Source organism: Morone saxatilis, unplaced genomic scaffold, assembly GCF_004916995.1.
Source record: "Morone saxatilis isolate NCDOM2014 unplaced genomic scaffold, NCSU_SB_2.0 Contig12, whole genome shotgun sequence".
NCBI lineage: Eukaryota > Metazoa > Chordata > Actinopteri > Moronidae > Morone > Morone saxatilis.
In genome coordinates this window covers 17,364,330-17,387,367 of record NW_023339674.1, presented here as the reverse complement: position 1 = coordinate 17,387,367, position 23,038 = coordinate 17,364,330, and the positions used below count along the sequence as shown (strand labels likewise).

Sequence of the window (23,038 nt, the reverse complement as noted above, 5' to 3'; positions counted from 1 at the left end):
CTGCCCTGAATCCTCCTTATCTTGATCGTTGGAGACCAACTTTCTACTGCCTCTACTGAAGAAGTCTCCATCCACTCTGCCATCCAGACTGGAGTATGCCCTGCCATCCCTGTCATCCCTGCCGCTGATCCAGGCGGTCAACATGATCTCCCACTACCCTCTGGCCACCCTACTGCCCTGGCCTGCGGGTCCCCACCACCACTGTCCAGACCTGGACTGCACTTTACTGCTGGAGGGGGAAGGAGGTGTTGCCCTGCAGAGGTACCAGCCTCGCTCCCCAGAGAGCACCCCCCGCCACTGGGTCAGTACATGGCAGAATAATTGTGTCTGTCTACCTCCTGCTGCTTGTTGTTTTTATTTCTGAGAAGCACAGGTACTTCCAGTCTTGTTAAACAATCTGGCAGATGTTGGCCTCAGCGTCAGTGACCTTCCTGTGCCTTCTGTTGTTTGGAGTGTGTGTGAAGTGTTGCAGTGTTGTTTGGTGTCAAAGGTTTGGGCAGTTTTGATAGATTCAAGGATGGGAAGAGAAGTGGAAAGTGTTTGTAGCAGTAAAAGGAATAAGATTAAGACTGAGAAAAAAAGTGTGGAATTATAAACACCTAAAGATGTGTAGTAAGGGTCGCATTGGCAGTGTTTGTGACTTATCCAAGGTCTGTTGGATGTCTATGGTGATCGTGAAAAACAAGGTAGAGTGATAAGAAAGGAAAACAGTGTGTGCATAAACACTCTTTCCCTTTCCTATCACTCTCATCATCAAATGTGTGTGTGAGCATGAGAAACAGAAAGGTATTTGACTACAGCTGAAGAGTAAATCACAGCAAATCTGTGGCCGTCCTGGACCCAGCAGTTCTGGCCCAGGTTGGTGGTCACATGAACAGCTAACTGGTAGTGACACATCCTGCACTCAGCAGTCTACACTTCCCACAATATCTGCTAATGTAAGTGATAGTCACTTTGACACGTAATAAAAAAATCTGACTTTTTTATGCAATAAGTTGACAACTCATAACGCAAACTAGACAGTAACCTTTGGTGGCACTGACGGGAGGACAACTGACCTCTTGTGAAAAGCAGTAATTCACATTCACTGTAACTACCGCTTATTGGTCACTGTGTGTGTGTGTGTGTGTGTGTGTGTGTGTGTGTGTGAGGACAGCTTTTGACTGGTCAGAGTTCACAGAAGAGGCATTAGTCATTTTACTTCAGAAAACCAAACGGCATAATGATTTTAATACTTGCCAGCCAAAAGCAGAGCATGTCGTTGAGCAAAAATGTTGCTTTCATTGCACTTCATGCCTTTTTGTTTATTTGCCTCTATTTGATTTGTCTGTGACGTAGCAGATTCCTCAAAACAGTGTGATTACCAGAAAACAACCTGCAGTGACAGCTTATTCCAGCTTAGCTGTGGCTAATTGTTTGCACGTGTACACTGGTGGTATTTAGGCTAAAGCGAAAATATTTTGGGTTTTTTACACGTGGTATATTCAGATTTAGAGAGTAGAGAGACGGAAGTCAGAAAACCAGCCTGCCATGAGGAAAACATTTCTTCCAACAGGGATCAGTTTAGTGGTGGATAAAGTATCCTTTACTTAGGTAAAAGTACTAATACCACACTGTAAAAATACTCTATTACAAGTAAAAGTCTTGCACTGTAAATGTTTCTTAAAGGTCCAGTGTGTAACATTTAGGAGGATCTATTCGCAGAAATGGAATATAATATTTATAGGTATGTTTTTATTCATGTATAATCACCTACCGTTAATTGATCAGTTGTTTAGTTTGTAAAAATTCAATGAGAATGAAATGCTTTAACATGAAAAATAAGTCAATCAAAATAGTCAATAGCCAATTAATTTTCAGTCAGTCAACTAACTGATTAATCGACGAATCGTTTAAGCCATACTTGTATAAACTAGATAGTTTCATTTATAACAAAACGTCATATTTTAGAAGATCTAAAAATGAAAGAAAAAAACTCAAGTAAGTAGTAAGAGTACCTCAAATTTGTACTTGTACTCCACCACAATTCAACACCCACTACAATTACTATGAAAATAACCTAATTTATTGTAATATTGCATACATATGTTTCTGTCAGACGACTGTCACATTGTGGTGCTTGTATGTATGTTTTGAGTGTTGGGAGATCATCATCCCCCTTGCTGCCTATCTGACATCCTGACTGACGTGTCCTCCTGTCTCACAGCTCTGTTTCCGCCAATTGTTTTAAGTGGGAATGAAGATGGAGGTTAGCTTGCACATGCTGACACTCTCTCAGAGCTGTAGCCAAAGTAAGGCTTGGCTTACATGCATCATTCTGTGTGTCAGAAAGTCAGACCGTGTGACTGTTTTTACAGTACAGAGTTGAGATTGCCCTCACGGATGGGTTGGGGGGCAATAAGGGTGATTATATAGATGGGTTAATGCATTCAATAAAGTTATGTAAGAGTTAACAAAACCATCAGTGGGGTAATCGTTGAACTTCAAGTGCAATGTGTTTGTTGGGTCATGTCTTTTTCCTAAACCAAGACAAAAAAAGCAGAAAAGACCTGAAACAAGTTGAGATAAAAAGCAGTAACTGCACAATCTCTCCTTGAAAAGACTGCTCTCGGGTGTTCCTCACTCTCCTCTCCTGTAAGATAACTTTTTCCCGAGCTGATTAAGGTTATGAAACCTGATGTGGTTATGAAACCATGCAAGTCATAAAAGCAGTGATTGGACTGATTACCTCTCTGTAATCATGCGGTTATAGATGGCTGTCAGGTCCACAGTTCAGGTCAGAGACGAAGGATCAGTGCTGAGGTGTCACTCATTATCAGTAGTCCACTGAGGACAATGAGACTCCCGCCTGAACGCATACGAGTTCACACAAGCGGAGATTGGCAGCAACTGAAATTGATTATAATAAATCACAAAGAATAAACTTAGGTAATGAAAATTCTATTTTAAATTGAATTATCTGGATGTTGCAAAATGTGTCACAAGGAGGAAAAAACATAGCACTTGACCGGGTTTGAACCCAGTTGCACAGAAGTGAGAGTGTTGACAAACACGTACATCTCAGTGGGTTATCACAGTGCATTTTACTGCTATTCTCTGTCTCTCTCAGTGATAGGACAATGCAATTAAGCCGCAGGCTGAATAAAAAACTCCATTAGAGGGAATATGAGTTGCTACATCGCACCCGTTGGCGTATAATAACCAGCAGGGTAGTTCAATAACCAAAGCGGGTCATTCGTTGGAAATGCAGAAGTGATTTTCTACAGGGAAAACAGGGACAAAGGAAGAGGGGGGCAATTTCGATGATGCCGTGTTTTCCATTGAAGAAAATAAGAAAGCTGAGTTAGCACTCCTCCTTCCTCTTTCTGGCCTTTTTGAACAGAGAAGTGCACGTTTTAGGCTGATGCTCAGTGACGTGTCAGTGTTTCCGTTTCTGAAGTTTTGATTCTTGCTTGTCATGTGTTTTGATGACTGTTGTGTTTCACTCATCCGGCTAAGACTAGTTATTACTAGTTATCTGGCCTTTGCCTGTAAATGAATATAAAACTGTGTGGGTTTCAGTCGTACAATACTGTAACATTTATGAAATAACCATACTTCTCACAAGTTTGATTATATATGGCACAGCTCAGGGAGCAACATTCAGGGGATATGGAAAGAAATGGGTTAATTTATTAACCCAGTAAACACTGACAATACAAGACGCAAGTGGGGAGACAGTAATGTACTTCAGTCCCATAATTTATTTCCTTTCTTTTGTCTGAAATTGCACAATTCACAAACAACCAGACTTCTCTTTTCTCCAAAATCCAGGTCTCTCCGTCATTCAGTCCACCACTTAAGATGGTGTTTACACACTTGGGTGATCCCCAGTGTGTCAAGTTGTCTATTTGCCTGCAGCTCTGCAGAGGTTCAGATTGTGATCTTGGGCCTAATTAGGTCACATAATAGGACTGGTGTGAAAAGTCAATACTGCGGGTATTGTCCCTGTCACCCGAGCGTCCATCCCAGTGCAACAACACCACAGGAGCAGCTCGCTCAACTGGGGCAGAAACTCATCACACCATATGGAGATGGGTGTGTGTTTTGGAGCAGAGTGTGTGTGTGTGTGTGTGTGTGTGTGTTTAGGGGTGGGCTAACAGGAGGCAGAATGCAATATGTGCAGCACCGTCACTGATTTGGTTTGTTTTTTATGGTGTGGCAGCTCTGTGACTGTGTGTGTGTGGAAAGGTGCCCTATCCAAACACACACACACACACACACACACACGTACACACTAAATTCTCTACTACTTTTCCCGCTCAGGCAGAGCTCGCAGTATTAGCCAGGACGCATGACTAGGATCAAGCTGACATTGTGATGTGTGTATTAGTGTGTGTGTGTGTGTGATAGAGAGAGAGACAGGGAAAGAGAGAGAAAGAGAGAGGGAAAGAGTGTGTATTAGTGTGTGTGTGTGTGTGAAGGCTGCTGGTGTCCTGACAACAGTTATTAATATGAGTGGTCAGCACTCACACATTCTGTATGTCAGCAGATTACTATAACTATAATAACTGAGGTCAAACACAAAGAAGCACACTAACTTAAGTGCAGGAAATACATCCTGTATTTGTTTAAGTTATATATATATAAGATATAGTTTTATATATATTTCAGCTTTACATCATAATGTTTTGGCAAAGCAAATATCCCTACATTTTGGTCGGTGTTATGGCAACAGCTGTGCTTGTTTTTGTGCTAAAATACAGCTACTGCCTCTTTTTAGCAGCAGCTCCGATGTGTGTTGCTGTGCTGTGCATCACTTGCACAGTTTCATTTCCTACAAAACTTCATACTTTAACACTAACAGCACTGCAGACGACAGCATAATATCCATTTAGAATTAAAATAAGTACAGTACCAGAGTACATATATAAAGCAAAAACTGAAAAAGTGTGCTGGTTCATTGTTGAGTGTTTTGCACGTTCTGATGTGATACATTTGTAGTATAGTTTTCTGGTGTGATTTGGTGTTCTGGCACAGCAGCATTTGTTAACTTGTTACCAGGGTGCTACCGGCTTCATTGATGCTGTGTGTTGTTTTTGTTGCATATGTGTCAACTTTAGGGTGGCGTGTATCTGTTGGGCAACAGATGGTCCATCTCTCATTAGCAGGGGGTCAGACAGACAACCCGAGCCAGTCCAGACCGATTCATTCAAGGCTTAGCAGGGCTTAGATCTGGGGGGGTGGGTCAGGGTTGGGGCCGCATGAAGGGGGGTTGTGTGTGTGTGTGTGATTCTAGTTTATCCTAACTCTTCTAAATGCAGAGACACCTGAAAGTAATTTAACTACCGGGGTTACCATCTGAGTCATCATTGCTCCAGAGAGGATTATCCTTGCTTTAGTGCAACGGTCCAACTGACCTCATACGGAGGCTGTTATAAGAAAAGTCTATTTCACAATTTCTTATAAACATCTCTGTATATACATCTGATTTTTATGGATTTGGTGTAAATGGAACTTTGAGCACCTTGTCCTTTAAGTATGTGAGTGTGGAGGAGGAGGGTTCTCGGTCTGCAGCTCTGGACTTTACTGGAAACTAATGATGTCACCCATCCAGAGAGTGAAAGAGGGAGAGCTCAACAACAGCCAGGACAATAGATCTGAAGGGAGCAGAGACATGACATAAGAGAAGAGGGGGAGAGAGAGAGAGAAAGAGGAGAGAGCAGACAGAGCTTTAATGTGGCTGTTTGAACAAAGGGTTCGGTTGACCGAAGAAGAAACAGAAACAGAAGAGAAAGAAGAAAAGAAAATGCAGCTGTGTGTGTTATGAGAGAAGACCTGGCATGTCCTTATCTATCTGTGTTGCTACTACTGGATCCACAGACACTCATCTGCTGATCTGTTACCTCATTAAATGACTATCAGATAAACTTTTGCACTTACTGAGCGCTTAGACCACTGCTTCACTGCTCCTAAACAACCAATTTAAGCTGCTTTGATTGTCTCATTCTCAGGTTTTATTGAGGTATAGCAGAACACATGACCCTGCACCATAAATCCAACCTTCCTGCGTTTTGTTGCTCTGGCCTGGTCTGGCTAAAACCTCTGCTGACTCTGGATAAACACAGCGGTTTATGAACTCTGCCCTCTACTGGGCAGTATGCTTTGGAAACACAAACCCACCAACCACACACAAACATAGAGGGAAACGCACTGTGTGCAAACCCATGCATAATACAGGAAGAATGTACAAAAAAGAAAAGAGGATGAGTGTACTGACACATTTAGTCCAGCTGAAACTCCTCTCACTGGATGTTCACTTGTCTCCAGTAGAAAATAAAACAGAGCGCATCTTTCCGGTCTGAAATATGAAATCACTCTTTCTCTAGAATCCATTGCAAGATGGTCATGTTGCCTCACACTTGTCTTTCAGCCAGTATGGATCATCTCAGTTTCTGGCTGTACTGTGAACTCTTCACCCTCTGTCTCTGTCTCTCCTCCTCCGGACACTCACAGTAGAGATAATGTCCTTTCAAGTTAATCTCAACCGTGCCCTACACTTTCTCTGATACATGCCCTTCTTATCTTGGATGGAAACACTGAGACCCCCACTCCCATCACTATCCTCTTTGTCTGTGGTTCTCTTCTGTTTTTTCAGTTTTGTGATGCCCAGTGTTTGTCAGCCTCTCCTCTCCTCTCCTCTCTCTCCTCCTCTCCTCCTCTCCTCTCCTCTCCTCTCCTCTCCTCTCCTCCTTCTACTTATTGGTCTGATATTATGACCATGCTTCAGGCCAGAGAGGCTTCCCAGCCACTCAGGTATGAGGACAGCAGGCTTGCTGGAGTCAGGAGGCTGGAGGCAGGAAGTGGGAGATTTCCTGGAATGTGCGTTTTTCCCCACAGTGGTGCAATAACAGTGCGAGCAGCGTTCCTCCTGTTTTTGTCCCCTTTCTGTCTGTACTGTGGCTCCCTGTTCTGACTTGGTGGAACAGGGAGAAGAGGAGCGTACTTGGGAAGTTCAATAATGGCAGGAACCCACTATAAAAAAACTGCCCTGCCCTCGTCAAGGGCTTTCCTAAGTGTAATTACGTCATTAGTCTTCCAAGAGAATGGAAAAGTTGGTATGAGGATTGACTTGTATTACACTAAAGGAATTCCATGTGCAATAATTGATAAAGGAAATTTGATTCGCAGAGAGAGATGTAGGGTTCAGTTACATTTACCAGAGCTGTCGACTTGAGTACTTTACTTTTTACTTGAGTGTTTCCATTTTATACAAATTTATACTTCTACTTCACTACATTTTAGAGGAAAGTTTTGTCTAATTTATGTAAGAAACACTTTTTATATCCCACGTCATTTTATTTATTGTTCAGCATTCATAGACTTGATGAGACTAGCAGCTTGACTTGCAATCAGCAACCTCGTGGCTTTGTTAAGGCTCCAGGAAGTCACTGATTCCGGTCAGTCCTGGACATGACCCCGTAAAAGCACAACATGTCACTTTTACACTTGTTTTGTACAGATTAAAATGAGACATAAAGTGTTAATTAATCAGCTTTTGAAGCGCTGAAGCTGGATTTAGTTAGTTTTGGACAGAGGTAGGCTGGCTGTTTCCTGTATTTATGGTAAGCTAAGGTAACTGCCTGCTAGCTCTAGCTTTATATTTAGAGTGCAGACATGAGAGTGGTATCCATCTTCTAATCTAACTCATGGCAAGAAAGCAAAGTGTACTGAGAACCTAAAGGACTTGGGTTTAGATCAAAATACCTAAAAACAGCTCTGACATTTACTGAAATTTAGCCTCCTTTTCTTTAAACTATAAAACAGGCCTAAAACATTTCTGATGTCCCATTAGGACAGTAGTACACTTTAATGGTCCTGGACCCCAGATAAAGACTATTTGGAAGATGTGTGTACTCATCTGCTCATCCATCAGACGGAGCAGCAGCTGTCACATTTGTCAAACGTCTTGTTTGCGCTGAGATATGACATCACTCCCACTGTGAGACCAACACGCCAATCCCCCCAGGACTGAGCTGGAGGTCATTTGGGGTCGCAACCTTCCCACTGCCCCTCTGGGCTTCCCAGAGTTCCAAAGACCCAAGTGGACAGCGGGGCAGTTTGGCCTGGGAACTGGAGCCCGGCCAGATATGCAGCCTGATGAACAGTCAGCAAGACGAAACACTGTTAAAACATACGGCTACCACACACAGAGAAAAGCTGATGGAGATGTACATTGGGCTTCCCTGGCCTTCCGTTGCCCTCCAAGCAAAGATGGGAGGGAGCAAAGATGCTAAAAGTGTGGACCATATGTGTGTGGGTGCATCTGTGTGTGTGTGCACCTTGCTTGACAGCGTGGTGTGTGACAGCCAGTGACGCTGAGTGTGACGTTGGGGTTATGTGTTGGTGTTATGGGAGCCAGATGAGTGGGTGGGTATATCACACACACACATACACACACCATGTTGAAAAGGGCAGATCACGACAGGTCGAGACAGCTCTCCCACTGAGCAATATGACAATAAGGATCATAACGTTTTCCACTGTCTCCTGACCCTGAATCAGTGGTTTAATTATTTCATCAGCCGACTAAATGGACTAGCAAAATGTATGAACCATCGCTTGGTCACACTTGATATATGTTTACGATACAGTTTTGTACAAAAAGACCCCACTTATTCGAGGCTTGATTCATATCTTCCCGTTTATTCACACAAGTGGGCTGTTTGAGTACGTGTGCAGGCACATTCACAGTGGAACAGTGTTGCCCATTCTCACACTCAGCCTATTCTCCTCTCCTGTCACTGACAATGCACAGTACTGGTGACGGCATCTCCAGCCTTCCTTGTATTGTCCCACGCAGGGGCCGTGAGGCTGCAGCTGCTTCACACACAAGACAGTTAGGGCCTACAGTACATCACTTCATACACTTAAAATCTGTATGTTAATGTTTATTCTGACAGTAAGAGCGTTTCCGTCCACCACGTATTTTTAATTTGTGCATGAAAAAATCGGAGTGGAAATGCTGAAAGTTCCTCAGAATCTTTGAATATTTTGCTTCGCTGAGGTGGAAACCAAAAGTTGGTTTATCCATAAAAGCAATGCAACAAGGTGCAATGGAAACAGACTTAATGAATAAATCATAACATGCATGGTAGCTCACCTGGTAGAGTGTATGCCCCATTTACAACAGCGGCCCGGGCTCGATTCCAACCTGTGGTCCTTTGTTGCATGTCGTCCTCCCCCCTCTCTAATGGCACTCAACTATGATATTAATTAGGAAAAACATGACTCCTATCTGTCCATCAGGGGAACTGTGTGGGCAGGTGAATGGAATTCATAGTGAAACCATTAAAGAAGAAATGAAGGCGGAGGGCCTTTGAACTTGAACCTTACAGATGCACAGTGTACATATAGTAGTTTGGAGGCCTTTCTCCTCCTCCCCCTAACCAGGTATTAACACAGTTTGATTTTGTGTTGTTATATAAACAAAGGGTTTCTGTACATATGACAAGTTACGCTTACCAGACCTCTGTAGCCTGCTCATCTCTTCTAGAGGGTATATTAGCCCCCCACACACAGTCCAAAAACATCCAAAACACATTTTGTTCTCTAAAATACAAATTTTTTGTTAGTTAAACAAACATAATTTAAAACACATTCAAAAATAAAGAATACAAGTACTGTATATTACTGTATATGGTAAATATCATAAGGATTCATGTCCATTTAATTTTCAGAAACACTTTTGTTCTAAAGATAAACAGCAGCAACAACAATGAAATAAAGGGATTTTAATGGTTTTTTTTAACGATACTTAAAAGAAAAACACAAATAAACCCCTATAAACAAAACTAGAAAAAACAGTCACGAGTCTTATGAATTTAATCGGAAGGAGATTTATGACTTGCGTATTGGTGTATTGCGCAAACAGAAAGCCTGCGTCCGTGCGCGCACATTGTTGTCAGTCTGATGAAAGTCAGACAAAAAGAGAGGAGGAGGAGTTTAAACGGGACTGTTGTGAGTGCAAGTAGGAGGGATTTGGTCATTCAGTAGAAGAAGGGAGAGCCTACTGACAGACAGAGGAGGAGGATTTGGAGTTTGGAGCGGACGAAAGTGTGTGTGGTGAAGTAGAAGAAATTTTTCAGCGAGGATCTGGGATTTAAAAAAAAAATAAAAAATAAGGAACACATCTTCTTCTCTCCGTGGCGGATTATTCCCAAGCTCTGATGCTGTCCCCGGATCATGAAAGAAACGCTCACCATGAAATTCGCCTGGAAAACTAAAATGGTAAAAAGAAACTAAACAAAAAAAAAACTCTCATGGTTTTCCATCCTGTGCCCTGTTGCAGGGTTTGTGGTTTTGGACTGAGAGAGAGAAAGAGGGAGGCTGAAGAGGGAAAGGGGGGAGAAAAAGGAGGGGTGTGTTTGTAGGCTTGGGAAAGTAGCGGATAAAGGGGGGTAGAAAAGGAGGGGTGGAGGGGAACGGTGGAGGGGAACGGGGGGGCGCAGTTGAACATTGAGTTTTAATTGTTTTTTACCAGGCTTTAAATCCTGTTTAACCTACATTGTTGGTGCGTAAAGACGTCGCGCAAAGTTTGGAAACGTGGGGATAAAACAAAAAATCCCCTGCCGACTCCGCCAGAATATGAACTCGATCCGCTAGCTTTCCCCTCTCTGATGGTGCATATGAAAACTTTTGTCTAGGGGCCCGCAGTGAAACAGAGAGGGAACAATTGGCGAGGCCCCTGCCTCTCCACGGGTCCCAGCTGCGTCCAGGCGAGGAAAACACAAAAGCCAACAGATCAGCGCCAAAGATTTGACACAACTGTTGTTGTTGTTATCTTGGGAGTATTGTTTCACACACAGCTGATAGGTTGATTGACAGATTAGCACTATTTGAGCAAGGATAGAGTACTATTTGCCTCTTTCCTCCCCTTAGTGTCCTCCCTGCACACTTTTTGAGCATCTCCTTTGGAAGGACCCAAATAAGTGCAGAGAGTAAACAACTCATCTCCTGTTTACAGCGTACACAGGGTCATTTGATATACTGTACTCCCTGTATACTCATCCCTATCTACTCTGTTATGTTTCCTATCCTCCTCCCTCTGGTGAATAGATGACATTTCTGTGGCAGACTGTTTTCGTTTCCATTTTCATGCAAGCTCATGGAACTTTGTCTCACAATAAGCCCTAAACTTGGTGCACAAAGCGAGCAGAGCTTTTTTTTTAAACCCTGCTCTGAAAACATCTCCAGCTCTACGGCTGACAAAAAGCAGGCTGTGTGTGCAGACTGTGAACTCAGCAGCCCGGGCCGGCCAGCACAGAGACCTCCCGCTATTGTTTTGGGAGTGTGTGGACTGCATGACTCATGCACTGATGTATTTATCTGTCTCTGCGCCAGCCATCCAGCCGGCAGCCAGCATCGGCTAAAGAGAGGCAGAGAGACCTGCACTTACTAGGTTGCTGACCGTAAGACAAGATGCTGAACAGGGTAGGGGATGGGGGTTGTAGTCATGTTTCAGACAAATGCATCTTGGGACATGCTTGCTGGTTTCAGCTGCCATAGCCAGTTAAAATCCCCCTCTCTCCCTCTTTGTGTTTTTTTGGTTTGGGCTTTCTTTTCATCTTTGCATCACATGTTTCTGTTCAAACCAAAACACGGCCCAGTCATGGCTGCATGCCACCGGGCTCCACGACCGTCCATTGAGCCCGTTAACGGCGACTTTGACCCATTGACCTCTTCTCTGGCAGCCCTTCTGTTTGGGGAATAGCATGGACTTTGCCATTGAGCTGTGTAAATGAAAGTGGGGACAAGTGAGAGTGATCTTGGCCGCTCCTCTGTGTGTGTGTGTGTGTGTGTGTGTGAAGACTTGGCCATAATACTGCATGCGTGGTGTTTATATTTGGCCAGTCCCTCTTCTTCGCTGTCTCTGCCTCTGTTTTTGTCTCTGTCTCCATATGTTGATGTCTCAGCACATCCCAGGCTGTATTTGCGCACACTGTCTCTGAATTTTGTATTTTGAATTCACTCTGCTCTGCTTTCTCTGTGTGTGTTTACACTCTCCGCTGTTTGTCAGTGATTTACAACCAGAGACAGACATAGTACATATGGGGAGTCTTGCATGCTGCTTTAAGTGTGGTTGTGCTCTAAAGGCACAGATTTGTAATCAAGCACTCTTGGCTTGTATAATCAGACAGGCAAACAGACAAAGACATGTCAACAGAAAGAACAAGTGATGCAAATGTCTTGTTCTGTTATTATGTACGGGGGCTTGTTTGAGAGACTTCACCCATTCTGGCTCTTATCTCCACTTTTCTGAGCTCCAGGAAAGCAGTCCAGCTCTGACTTCAGCTCCAGAGAGACTGGGACACGGTGAAAGAGATGGATAGGGAATAAAAGAGGGAGTAAAGACAGGGAGGGAGGCCTGGCAGGCTGCAGAGGTGGGGGTTGGGGAGTTGGTCATTCTTGATGTTTTACTGCACTTTAGTCCTTTTACTAGTTTGAGGGCTGTGGTTCTGTTTCTGTGTTTTATTTCTGATCCTTCCTTCTGCTTTTCTCAGAGTTTCCCCAAAAAGCCAATTCCTGTTGTGGACGTTAGCTCTGTGGCCTGCAGGTTTTTATAGGAAATTGTTAGATATTTTTTTATCCTAAATGCAACTCTCCTCTCATCTCGAGCTGTCTAACATTCTCCCTCTTGCTCTCTCGTTTCAGAGCTCGGTGCAGGATTGGGGGGAGGAAGTCGAGGAAGGGGCCATCTACAATGTGACACTGAAGAGGGTTCAGATTCAGCAAGCAGCCAACAAGGGAGCAAGATGGCTAGGGGTGAGTAGGCCCATCTGATGTCTCCCAGTGTGACAGAATCACAGCTGACTAAGCTTTTTTAATAAAGAAGAGACGAGTCAAGCTCCAATCCATCAGCAAAAAAGATTCTACTTAGGAAAACCTGATGCTTTTTCCACTGTCTAAACCTGAATTTATGATATGCAAATGGTTTTAAAAAAGCAACCCAGTTAGTTGTGTGCAGACTGCTGAGCTCCTAGAAAACCTAATCTCTATTGTTTAAAGCAGACTGTATCTTTCAATTGTGGGGCGTCTTTCAGCATTGTCCTCCACCAGAGCTGTTGTTTTAACATTTGGAGCTATAAATCTCCCAGTTTAGAAAACACCTTTTAGTTGCCTGCTGAAAATCAACAGTTCCACCAGACCTGGACTGTTTAGCTAAAGCATGTGATTTCCTGACTTTCCCGGCTGCCAACAAAACTCCTCACTCCCCTGTACAGCAGTGTTTTATAAAACGCTGGTATGACAAAAAAGGGGGGGTATTAAAGGCCTTTCCTTGAGTTGTGCATTTTTTCAGTGCATATGAGGCATTGCTGTTTCCTCCACTGTGCTGTTTATACCAGCATAATAAGATGTTATACAGTATATTATTATACTGCACAGAAGGGCCAATTAGGGGCATTATCGTTAGTTTCTCTTGTGTGTTTTCTCACTAAAGGAATGCATGAACCCAGCATAACAAAAGGGATATATAGTGCTTTTCTTTGTCTACAAGAAAAAAAAATCTGTGATCTTGTGTTGTTTGTTTGTATCTTTGTTGTCTCTCTGTGCTTGACATGGGGGGTGGGGATTGGCTCATGAAAGAAGAAATAACAGCTCCAAGGCTTTAAAACTGTATTGATATATTGACAACGGCATGAGCTGCCAACTGTATTCGAGCTAATTAAAACAACATGGGGACTTTATACAGTGCTGTCTATTGAGTAGAACAGAATATAGAGTGATTCCTATTGAGGCATCAGTATATCTACTATGAACAGTCAATTGTTAGTGAGTAATGGCAATTACAATCAGCTGGGTTGTAGGCCTACAGTGATGTATTGTTTACAGTGTGTGGAGTAGTTGGTTGCAGACTCAGAGTATTTATCATTCATAGTGAATTGTAAAATCTTAGCGTGTGTGCGACTGTACAGTCACCTCACAGAGATAAATAATGGTATTTCGTGTTGTACTGAGTTGTTATCAGAGGGGGAGAGGTGGGAGAATTTGGCTCTGCTGCTGTCCTCCTCTCTGTCTGGAAGGACGGTGGAGGAGGGGCCTGCTGTGATTAAAAGCAGATTGGAGCGTTTCCTGTTGTAGCGTGCTAACTTTACCAAGGTCTCTTTCTCCGCACGTCTGTGCCACCACTTCTTCTACTCTGTCCAAACCCCTCATTCTATTTCCCTGTAGACACAATAGTCGGACACATCTGGAGAAATTAAATATAGGTCATGATTGTCCTTACTGTTTCCTCCCTCCATCTTTTGTGTGAATCCCTCCACTCCTGTAATTTCACATTTTAAACTGTAACTTTATTGATTCATAAAACAATTTTATATTCTGTTCTTTTTCTGTAATAAAAGTTTTCCTACAATAAACAGCATAATGCAACACAAAACAACATATTGCACTAAATCAATGAAGAACAGGTAACAAAGCAAAGAGAACAAAACTATTTTTTTGGGCACATATAGTAGTTGACCTAAGTAAAATAAGCCACATCAATAAAATAAGGGGAAAACACAGTGGACAAAACAGGGGCACAAAATATGAATAAAAAAGCACATACACAGGTAAATACAGCATGAATTAAGTTTTGTTCTATTACCGACTGTGGGAAATGACAACCAAGACATCCCAACACATAAAAAGTAATCTGTGCCAACATTCATTCAAAGCGCAACAAAGCAAAGGAGGCTGCAGTGCATAACAGCAGCACACTGGTTTAACAGTGTACAAATATGTGTGTGTTTAGGCGGAGGGGGATCGTCTACCTCCTGGACACACGGTGAGCCAGCTGGAGACCTGCAAAATCCGAAGTATCCGTGCTGGAACACTGGAGCGTCTGGTGGAGACGTTATTGACAGCGTTTGGAGACAACGACCTCACCTACACCTCCATCTTCCTGTCCACCTACAGAGCCTTCACCAGCACACAGACTGTACTGCAGCTACTGTTAGACAGGTAGGGCTGGAGCCAAGTGTTGCATCAAGCCAAAAGAATGCATTCACTTTACGTTTTAGTGGTTTTCTGATTATTTTTATTTATTTTTATTTTCTGTTGCAGGTATGGAAGTGTAGAAGAAAGTGAGCAAGACACAGAGAGACGTAAAGGCACTGAAACCAATGGAGCCATCAGAAAGTGAGATACATTTTTATATATTCATCGCGATCAGTTCCATATGGACAACTTTCAACAGATCACATCAACATCAAAGTTTTTGTAACTTTAAGTTATAGCTGACTGAGCACACCTGTCCTCTTATCATTGCCAGCTCTCTTAACACTCCCAAATCTTTCCCTGCTGTCTTCACAGTGCTTTGGCCTCTATCCTGCGTGCCTGGCTGGACCAGTGCCCCGAAGACTTCCAGGAGCCCCCTGATTACCCCTCTCTCCACAGGTTGATGGACTACCTGCGCAGGGCCCTGCCTGGCTCGGAGGCTCTCAGAAGGGCAGAGGGTCTGCTGGAGCAGCTGCAGAGTCAGGCCAACATGGATGAAACTGATGGTAACTCTTTTTTAACATGTAGTTCTTTGTTCTGTACAGTACTTTTATTTTTTCATCTTAAGTATTAGTTTTCCTCTGCCTCAAATCATCTATTTTTGTCTGCTTGCAGCTGGTTTCCACGGCAACAGCTCTTTCTGTCTTGGGGAGGAGGAAGAAGTGGAGATTGAGGTCCAGGAGGACTTCCTGTCGTTTGAGGCCGACCTGGTGGCTGAGCAGCTGACCTACATGGATGCAGTAAGTGGCAGGAAATGAGATAGATTGGCAATGTGAGAAGGGAAGGGCTACACAGGTTACATCCCTGCAATGTTTTTTCAGTGTCTTCATACTAACATCAGCCTGTTCCTCTGTTCTAGCTGCTGTTTAAAAAGGTCGTACCCCACCACTGCCTGGGCTCTATCTGGTCCCAGAGGGATAAGAAGCACAACAAGCACAGCGCCCCCACCATTCGTGCCACTATTACACAGTTTAATGCTGTGGCGGCCTGCGTGGTCAGCACAGTGTTGAAGCACAGACAGATCAGACCACACGTCAGAGCGCGGGTCATCCAGCGCTGGATAGACATCGCTCAGGTTGGCAGAAACACACACACACACATTCATGTATAAACCTACCACAAAAAGGGGTCACGTTATGACCGTCCTTGTGTTACTTGTCTTCTCTAGGAGTGCAGAATACGCAAAAACTTCTCGTCTCTGAGAGCCATCGTATCTGCGCTGCAGTCCAACCCTCTGTACAGGCTGAAAAGGGCATGGGCCTGTGTGCACAAGTAAGCTTCCAATCTCTCAACTATGCAGATAATCTCAGCGAGTCTCAATAGAAGAATCAGCCCTTTGGCAGAATTCAACAGCATCTCGAGATGTCTATTTTGCTTGTGTATTTTAGCTGATATGTCTATTATCATTAGATGACATGAGTCTTTGCTCGACACACAGAGACAGCATGCAGACATTTGAGGAACTGTCGGACATTTTCTCCGACCACAACAACTACCTGACCAGCAGAGAGCTCCTCATGAGGGTGAGTTCTAACTTCAACATTTATTTCATATCTGAAGGAACTGTGAAATAATGATGAGTAAATTTAGTATCCTCTTAAAAATCCTGGTTTTAAAGTGTGTAGATTTTACTCTCTTACATGTGAGACAACATTCCTTCATTCACTGGTTGAAATCTCGAGGACTCAAGTTGTATATTTTGTTTGCACTACAGGAAGGCACTTCAAAGTTTGCCAGTCTGGAGAGTTGTGCCAAGGAGCACCAGAAACGCACCCACAAGAGACTGCAGTTGCAGAAGGAAATGGTGAGGCTTCTGCAACAAATGGTTCTTTTCTCAAAGAGTGCTAAAACAGAGCTCTATAATTTTAAACAACACATTCCTCTAAAGCAATGTACTGTAAAGTGAGTTCTAGCCTCTCCTGTATGGTGAAGCCACATCCTTAGCTTTGTTTACTCAGTGCACTATGTGCTGTACTTGCATTAAGCCTGTGTTGTATTTTACAAAACCCACACTGGCATCTATAAACCGTAAGGACCACAGTCTAAATTAGTCTCCGGCTCTATTGTGGCATCATTAAAGTATTTATTTAAACTAAATGTGGTTTCAAACATATCAAAAAGCTGCCTTTTCTCTACAGGGAGCAATGCAAGGAACGATACCCTACTTGGGGACTTTTCTAACTGACCTGACTATGTTGGATACGGCACTGCCCGACTTAGTAGAGGTAAGAAAAGAATGACACCTGCTGAATGTGTGTGTTTCGATACTTGAGAGCATGCGTCTGCGAGTTTACACACCTCAGCAGATCTGAGAGTCTATCTGTGTAACCGCTGTCAGAAACTGGGGCGTAAGTTTCCATGAGTGCGTGAGGAATTTTGTTGGTCCATTTTTGGAGTGGTCCACCTAATGCTGTTTGTCTAAGCAGCCACTGGTATGTGATGTCCAGGGTCTGACAGCGTGCTCTTTGTGTCCTCCGCAGGGTGGTCTGATCAACTTTGAGAAGAGACGCAGGGTGAGTGTGGCTGCAAGCGACTTCCACTGACATGATTATACCATGACAGTTGTCTCAGGATGAGTTCGGCAGACTGTTAAACAGATCTAACGTCTGTAACTTTCTCTCTGACCCTGCAGGAGTTTGAGGTGATCGCTCAGATCAAGCTGCTCCAGTCGGCCTGTAACAGCTACTGTCTGAGTCCAGAGCCGGCATTCCTCCGCTGGTTTAAGAGCCAGGTTCAGCTCAGTGAGGAAGAAAGGTAGTGCTGCTTTACTCCGAATACCTCCTTCCTCGATTGCACCGTTATCCATTACATAATGAGCAAATTAGTGCATGAGGTCATGGTCTGTTGGACCTATTGTTAAAAACAAATACACAATAGAAGCTTCTTTCTGTCCTTTCTCTTTGCCTCTCCCTGCTGTTCTTCTGTCATGTCTTCACTCCCTACTGATCTATTGTGTTGTACCCCTCTCTTCTCTGACTTTTCTTCTCTCTTACTCAGAATTCATGGTTCTCTAAACCACCGGGCACATGGTTTGGTGATGTTTCATGATGTTTAAGCTTTCTAATCTATTCTATTTTGCAGCTACGCCTTGTCCTGTGAGATTGAAGGTCTCGGTGACAGCAGTCCAACCTCACCCAAACCTCGGAAAAGCATGGTGAAGAGACTGAGCCTGTGAGTACATCCAGAAAATAGAATCCTGGTTTTAAATGAAATTAAGTAAAGAATACTTTTCTCTGGCGAAGACTTGCCACATTAGAGACGTCACACTGGCATATTCAAGCACTGACTTGCTGTGACCTATTTATTTTATTATCTAATAACTGACTTCCTCTTCTTTCCAGGCTGTTTCTTGGAACAGACAGTAATGCAGCCAGTTCTCCAGTCAGGGAGACGCCACGCTCGCCTCCTACTGGCAGCTCAGGGGAGAGCATGGACTCAGTCAGCGTGTCCTCCAGCGACTCCAGCAGTCCATCAGACAGCGAGGGCCTCACCCCCACTCACACCTCCGACTCCCAGCAGAACAAGGTGGGTTATTAAACTAAGAAAATGTGTTAATTTTGGTCATACTTAGAGACCGTATGAAAGTCAATCCTTTTTCAGTGGTATTAATCTATTCTTTGGAGCCTCCTTTTGTAGAGAAAAACTGCAACCCTTCCCCAAATATTTTTAAATAATAACAGTTTTGAGTTGGTAAAATTGCACAAAAAGTAAGATGTACAATGTAAAGTCTAACATGTTAATGGAATTATATTTTTTACATATACACAAATTGCATAAAACAAGCAGAATTAGCAAGTGCCAAAAAAAACATAACAAGATTCAGTTTACCAAATAATTTCCAGCCATTCTTTCTTTTTTGAACCAAGAGCTGTCACTAACACATTTAATGTGTTGGACTCATTGCCAAATGCTGTTATTTGAGGTTTATGTGAAAAACAATTCAGTTGATCTCTTTTAAACCCTGCAGGTGTCACTTTGTTCTAATACTTCAAAGTCATGTTTCCACTCACCTCAAATAGCTGCAAATTATCACAATTATAGTCAGATTATGGTTCAGTGCATTTGTGGAACAAAATTGATCCAGTTATGGTTTTATGTATCTGTATGTAACTTCTGGTTATATTTTTTCCACAGCTATCAGAATCCTCCTCTTGTACTTCACTCCACTCCATGGACACCAGCTCGTCGACAGCCAGCGTCCCCATGACTCCTGCATCTCCCTCACTCCCCGGGGCCCCCTGCACCCACAGACGCTCTGTCTCCCTCACACCCTTGACACCCAGCTCCCCTAGTCAAACCCCAGCTTATAACACCCAGGCCCAAGATGCATGCATCATAAGAGTCAGTCTGGAGCACGGCAACGGGAATCTCTACAAGAGCATATTGGTAAATAAATATGTGTTTTTGTCTTCCTGTGTGAGTAAAATCAATGTTTACATTTTTACATCATATACATTAAACCCTGTATGACAATTTTTTTTTTGTCTATTCCCCAAATAGTTGACCAATCAAGACAAGACTCCGGCTGTAATTTCTAGAGCCATGGCGAAGCACAACCTGGAGGTGGAGCCAGAGGAGGGATACGAGCTGGTACAAGTCATCTCTGAGGAGAGAGGTATAAAACACATGGCTCTACTTTTAAAATTGTATTTTCTTCATGGAACCTCTGGGGTTCTTGTTAAAACTTGTGCTAGTTTGCCTCAACTAATATCTGCCATAGACGGTATTATTCCAAGGCACCTAGTAAGATATTTACAGTGAATAGAGTAAGGAGAAGCTGTTTTAGCAGTTGCTATGTAAAAGTTATGATTAAACACCCTTTGTATTTGCAGTTCAGCATTTTTATTACTGCATTATTTTTTCCAAACGTAATAAACCATAATGACCCATGTATTGCTGACTAAAAGTGTATTAGTGTAATATAACAGCAAGAGCTTAAATCATGCTCATCATTTCTGCTTTATCTTCTTTCAGAACTGGTGATCCCAGACAACGCCAACGTCTTTTATGCCATGAACACCTCAGCTAACTTTGACTTCTTGCTGCGGGTGCGGGGCTCAGCGGGTCGGGCAGTCCAGCTGCGAAGCCGGTGTAGCTCCACACTCCCTCGCACCCAGCACCGCTCGAGCCTGTCGCTTAGACTCAGCAAGGTCACGCTGTGACCCTGGACTGCAGGAACCCAGCTGTTAGCCCTTACACCACTAATCCAGGACAATGCAGGGCACGGACGTGATGTGAACTTATGGGTTTTAGATGAAGAGGCTGGATGGACGAGTGGATGAAGAGCTCTGGATGACTGCTGATGCCAGTGAGACTCAAGAGCTCCACTTTGACTCTTATCTCACCAGCTGAGTCTCACCCTGAACTGTGCCATCCCCTCTTGTCTTTTTCAACCCTTTGCCCAGCCTTAATACGGAACATGGATGTGTAGCGTGACTGCGGTGCCAGTGGGACTTGACTTTTGAGTGGTGATGCTGTGAGTAAAACAGCGACCCCAAGTGGCCTCCACTCTTTACAACAACAGGTTTTTGCACATGTTATGGGAGCAGCCAAACTCCTGACCTCCAACAGTATTCTGATATTGAACAAACTTCTTTTTGTCCTGTGACATCTGTGTAGATGAATATTTACTTTTCTGTTGATAGAAGTGTGATGAATGCAGAAAGAGAAGATTGATGGTGGACTGAGTGTCCTGTGACAGTCCTGTTGCCTTTATCGATGAATGAATGGGCCTCTGACAGTATTCTGAATGATATTGATTCATTGATTGACAGGAGCTGTGATGTCATTATTTCCCCTAGTTGGGCATGTTTAGCTGCCATGTCCAGCTTGTGCACTGTGTGTTCAGCCCCACTCATATTATGAGCTGTGTGACGAATGCAGTTTGATGCATTCTGATTGGTTCCATTACTTGGTTTTAACAAGTCCTTGGCGAATATTGAAATGGCCTTACCTGCCCGATCTTTAGGGTGTCGAGATAATATTTGTGCTGCTTTCTAATCCAGAAAGACGTTTCCTCACATTCTTGCTTTTTCAGACTTGTTTCAAAAAGAAAGAAGATAATAGAAGACAGAGAATATGAGGGACTGACTTCATGGGATGGAAAACACCATGCAAAGTGTCTCAAACTGATGCATATTTGTACCTCTTTGCCCTTCATTATATGAACTATAGAGTTGCACTTGTCAGTTGGTAGCAGATGCCAATGGGATGTGAATATGGAAGAATGAGTGAGCCAAGTGGTTTTCTCTCTCTTCACTCAATGAATTACTATTTTTGTTTGTAATTGTTGCTTTTTATATGTTTTTGCAACACACTTCAGGCCAGAAATGTATCCCAGATTGGAGAGTGATGGAGGACTTTTAAAAGTAAATGTTAAACAAATTCAGTGTCATAAAAAAAAGCCAGTGCCAGGTTTTACTGTGACACATTTGGAATGTTTACTGAGGGACACTTCACTTTTTTACACACACAAAAGCCAAACACCTCTTCACACAGTAAACACCCATCTGTTTGTCTCATGGGTGCACTCCTCAGTTTCTAGCACCATCAGAGTTTCACAGCAACATCACCAACACTTGTCACCTGTCACATAACAGCCACACATTTTCAGATAAAAACTCACTTTTTTCTTTTTCTTTCTCTCAGATATTAGTCACTCCTGCAGATCTTACAACGTAGTGTTATTGTGCCACGATCAAATGTTTGTGCAGCCACTTAATGTTCCTTGGTTGATATTACGTTCCCCCTGGGATAAGTGGTTCACTGTTGAACTTAAAGTTAATGGCCCAATCATTTATCTCCATGCAGCACTTCACTTTAAGATTTTCTCATTAAATCACCCTCAGTACCTGTTCTTCACTGCCAAAGACTCTTCCTCTACCTGAACAAAATAAATTATTATCATTATTGTGACGGTTGTCCTGTGTGTTTTTGATTCCCTCTTATGTTTGGATGAATGCCCTTGCAACCACAATGAGAAAAATATAATTTCTAACATCTAATTATTGTAGTTCTTTTGTGATGTTTTGTATATCCATTGTATATTTAGCTGTTTTAAAGCACAGCTATCTGACTACACAAACAACTCCAGAGGAGGCAGCTCTGCGCCTGTCTTTTTACCCTTGTGCGGTGATAGACAACATGCTCAGTCCTGTTAGGATTGACATTATCAATAAAAGGACCAGAGGTTGTTCTGGACGGGGCCCAAGTTATTTTGCTGAGTGGAAGACATTTCTGCTGACTTGAATGCAGCAGTCACGACCTTCGTTTCCTGAAACTGGGTTTGCTGTGCTGGTCAGACCCTTTTCCAAGAATTCAAAGACAAAAAACAGACATAAATTTAGAGAATGTTCCTTTAACAAGCCATTGACTTTCACCCTCATTCAGAAACAGGTGAAATTGTTCTTATCCATAAAATCTAGAGTGTTGAAATGTACTACTTTAGAAGCCACACACAATCCAAATGAAAGAAAACAAGTAAATTTTTAATTTTTTTTGTGTTGTGTTAAGGTTCTGGTGTGTATTTTATATATTATAAACATCTCAGTTGAGTTTGCTTCATTGTTTCAACAGATGCAACCAACAGGCTCAACCACAACTCAATACAAGTGGAAAAATCAAAGAGCCCTGTCGTCTCAGTTAATACTCAAAGATGAAATAATAATGACAAAATCAAAGAGCAAAACATTGTTCACAGAAGTTAGCGTAGGAGAGGCCTCACAAAATGGAACAAAGTGAAGAATAAAACAAGTGTGTGTGTGTGTGAAACGAAGGGGACTTTCGGGGACGAAAAGCTCATCGTCACTGTCATTAAGGTTAAGAAGGTCAGTGCTGGGGTTAAGCATTTACTGGATATGGTTTAAGGTAAAGCTAAAAAGTAAGTCCCCAGTAAATTCTTTCAAGTCAATCCAATGTCCTAATTCAGTGGGTCCCAACCTGGAGGTCAGCACCCGCCAAGAGGTCGTAGAATAAATCAAATTGGCCACAATTTACTTAAAGGGGTAATTCTATATTT

General features: G+C 42.9%; 1 protein-coding gene across 2 annotated transcripts; it reads left to right on the top strand.

The window, feature by feature from the left end:
• Window positions 1-142: 142 nt before the first annotated feature.
• rgl1 (ral guanine nucleotide dissociation stimulator-like 1) lies at window positions 143-21,936 on the top strand. Of its 2 annotated transcripts, none has more exons than XM_035653226.1 (18): window positions 143-301; window positions 12,694-12,804; window positions 14,777-14,985; window positions 15,088-15,162; window positions 15,337-15,527; window positions 15,637-15,761; window positions 15,881-16,096; window positions 16,190-16,293; window positions 16,460-16,544; window positions 16,736-16,825; window positions 17,160-17,246; window positions 17,502-17,534; window positions 17,654-17,775; window positions 18,103-18,192; window positions 18,363-18,546; window positions 19,156-19,407; window positions 19,522-19,636; window positions 19,996-21,936. In XM_035653226.1, exons 1-18 carry the CDS (start codon window positions 143-145, stop codon window positions 20,181-20,183), a joined length of 2,436 nt encoding a protein of 811 aa, XP_035509119.1. In that variant the 3' UTR covers window positions 20,184-21,936. The 2 variants fall into 2 exon arrangements, with proteins under 2 accessions (XP_035509119.1, XP_035509120.1); XM_035653227.1 differs by lacking the exon at window positions 143-301 and adding an exon at window positions 10,006-10,269 and having other exon boundaries at window positions 19,996-20,183.
• Window positions 21,937-23,038: the final 1,102 nt, after the last annotated feature.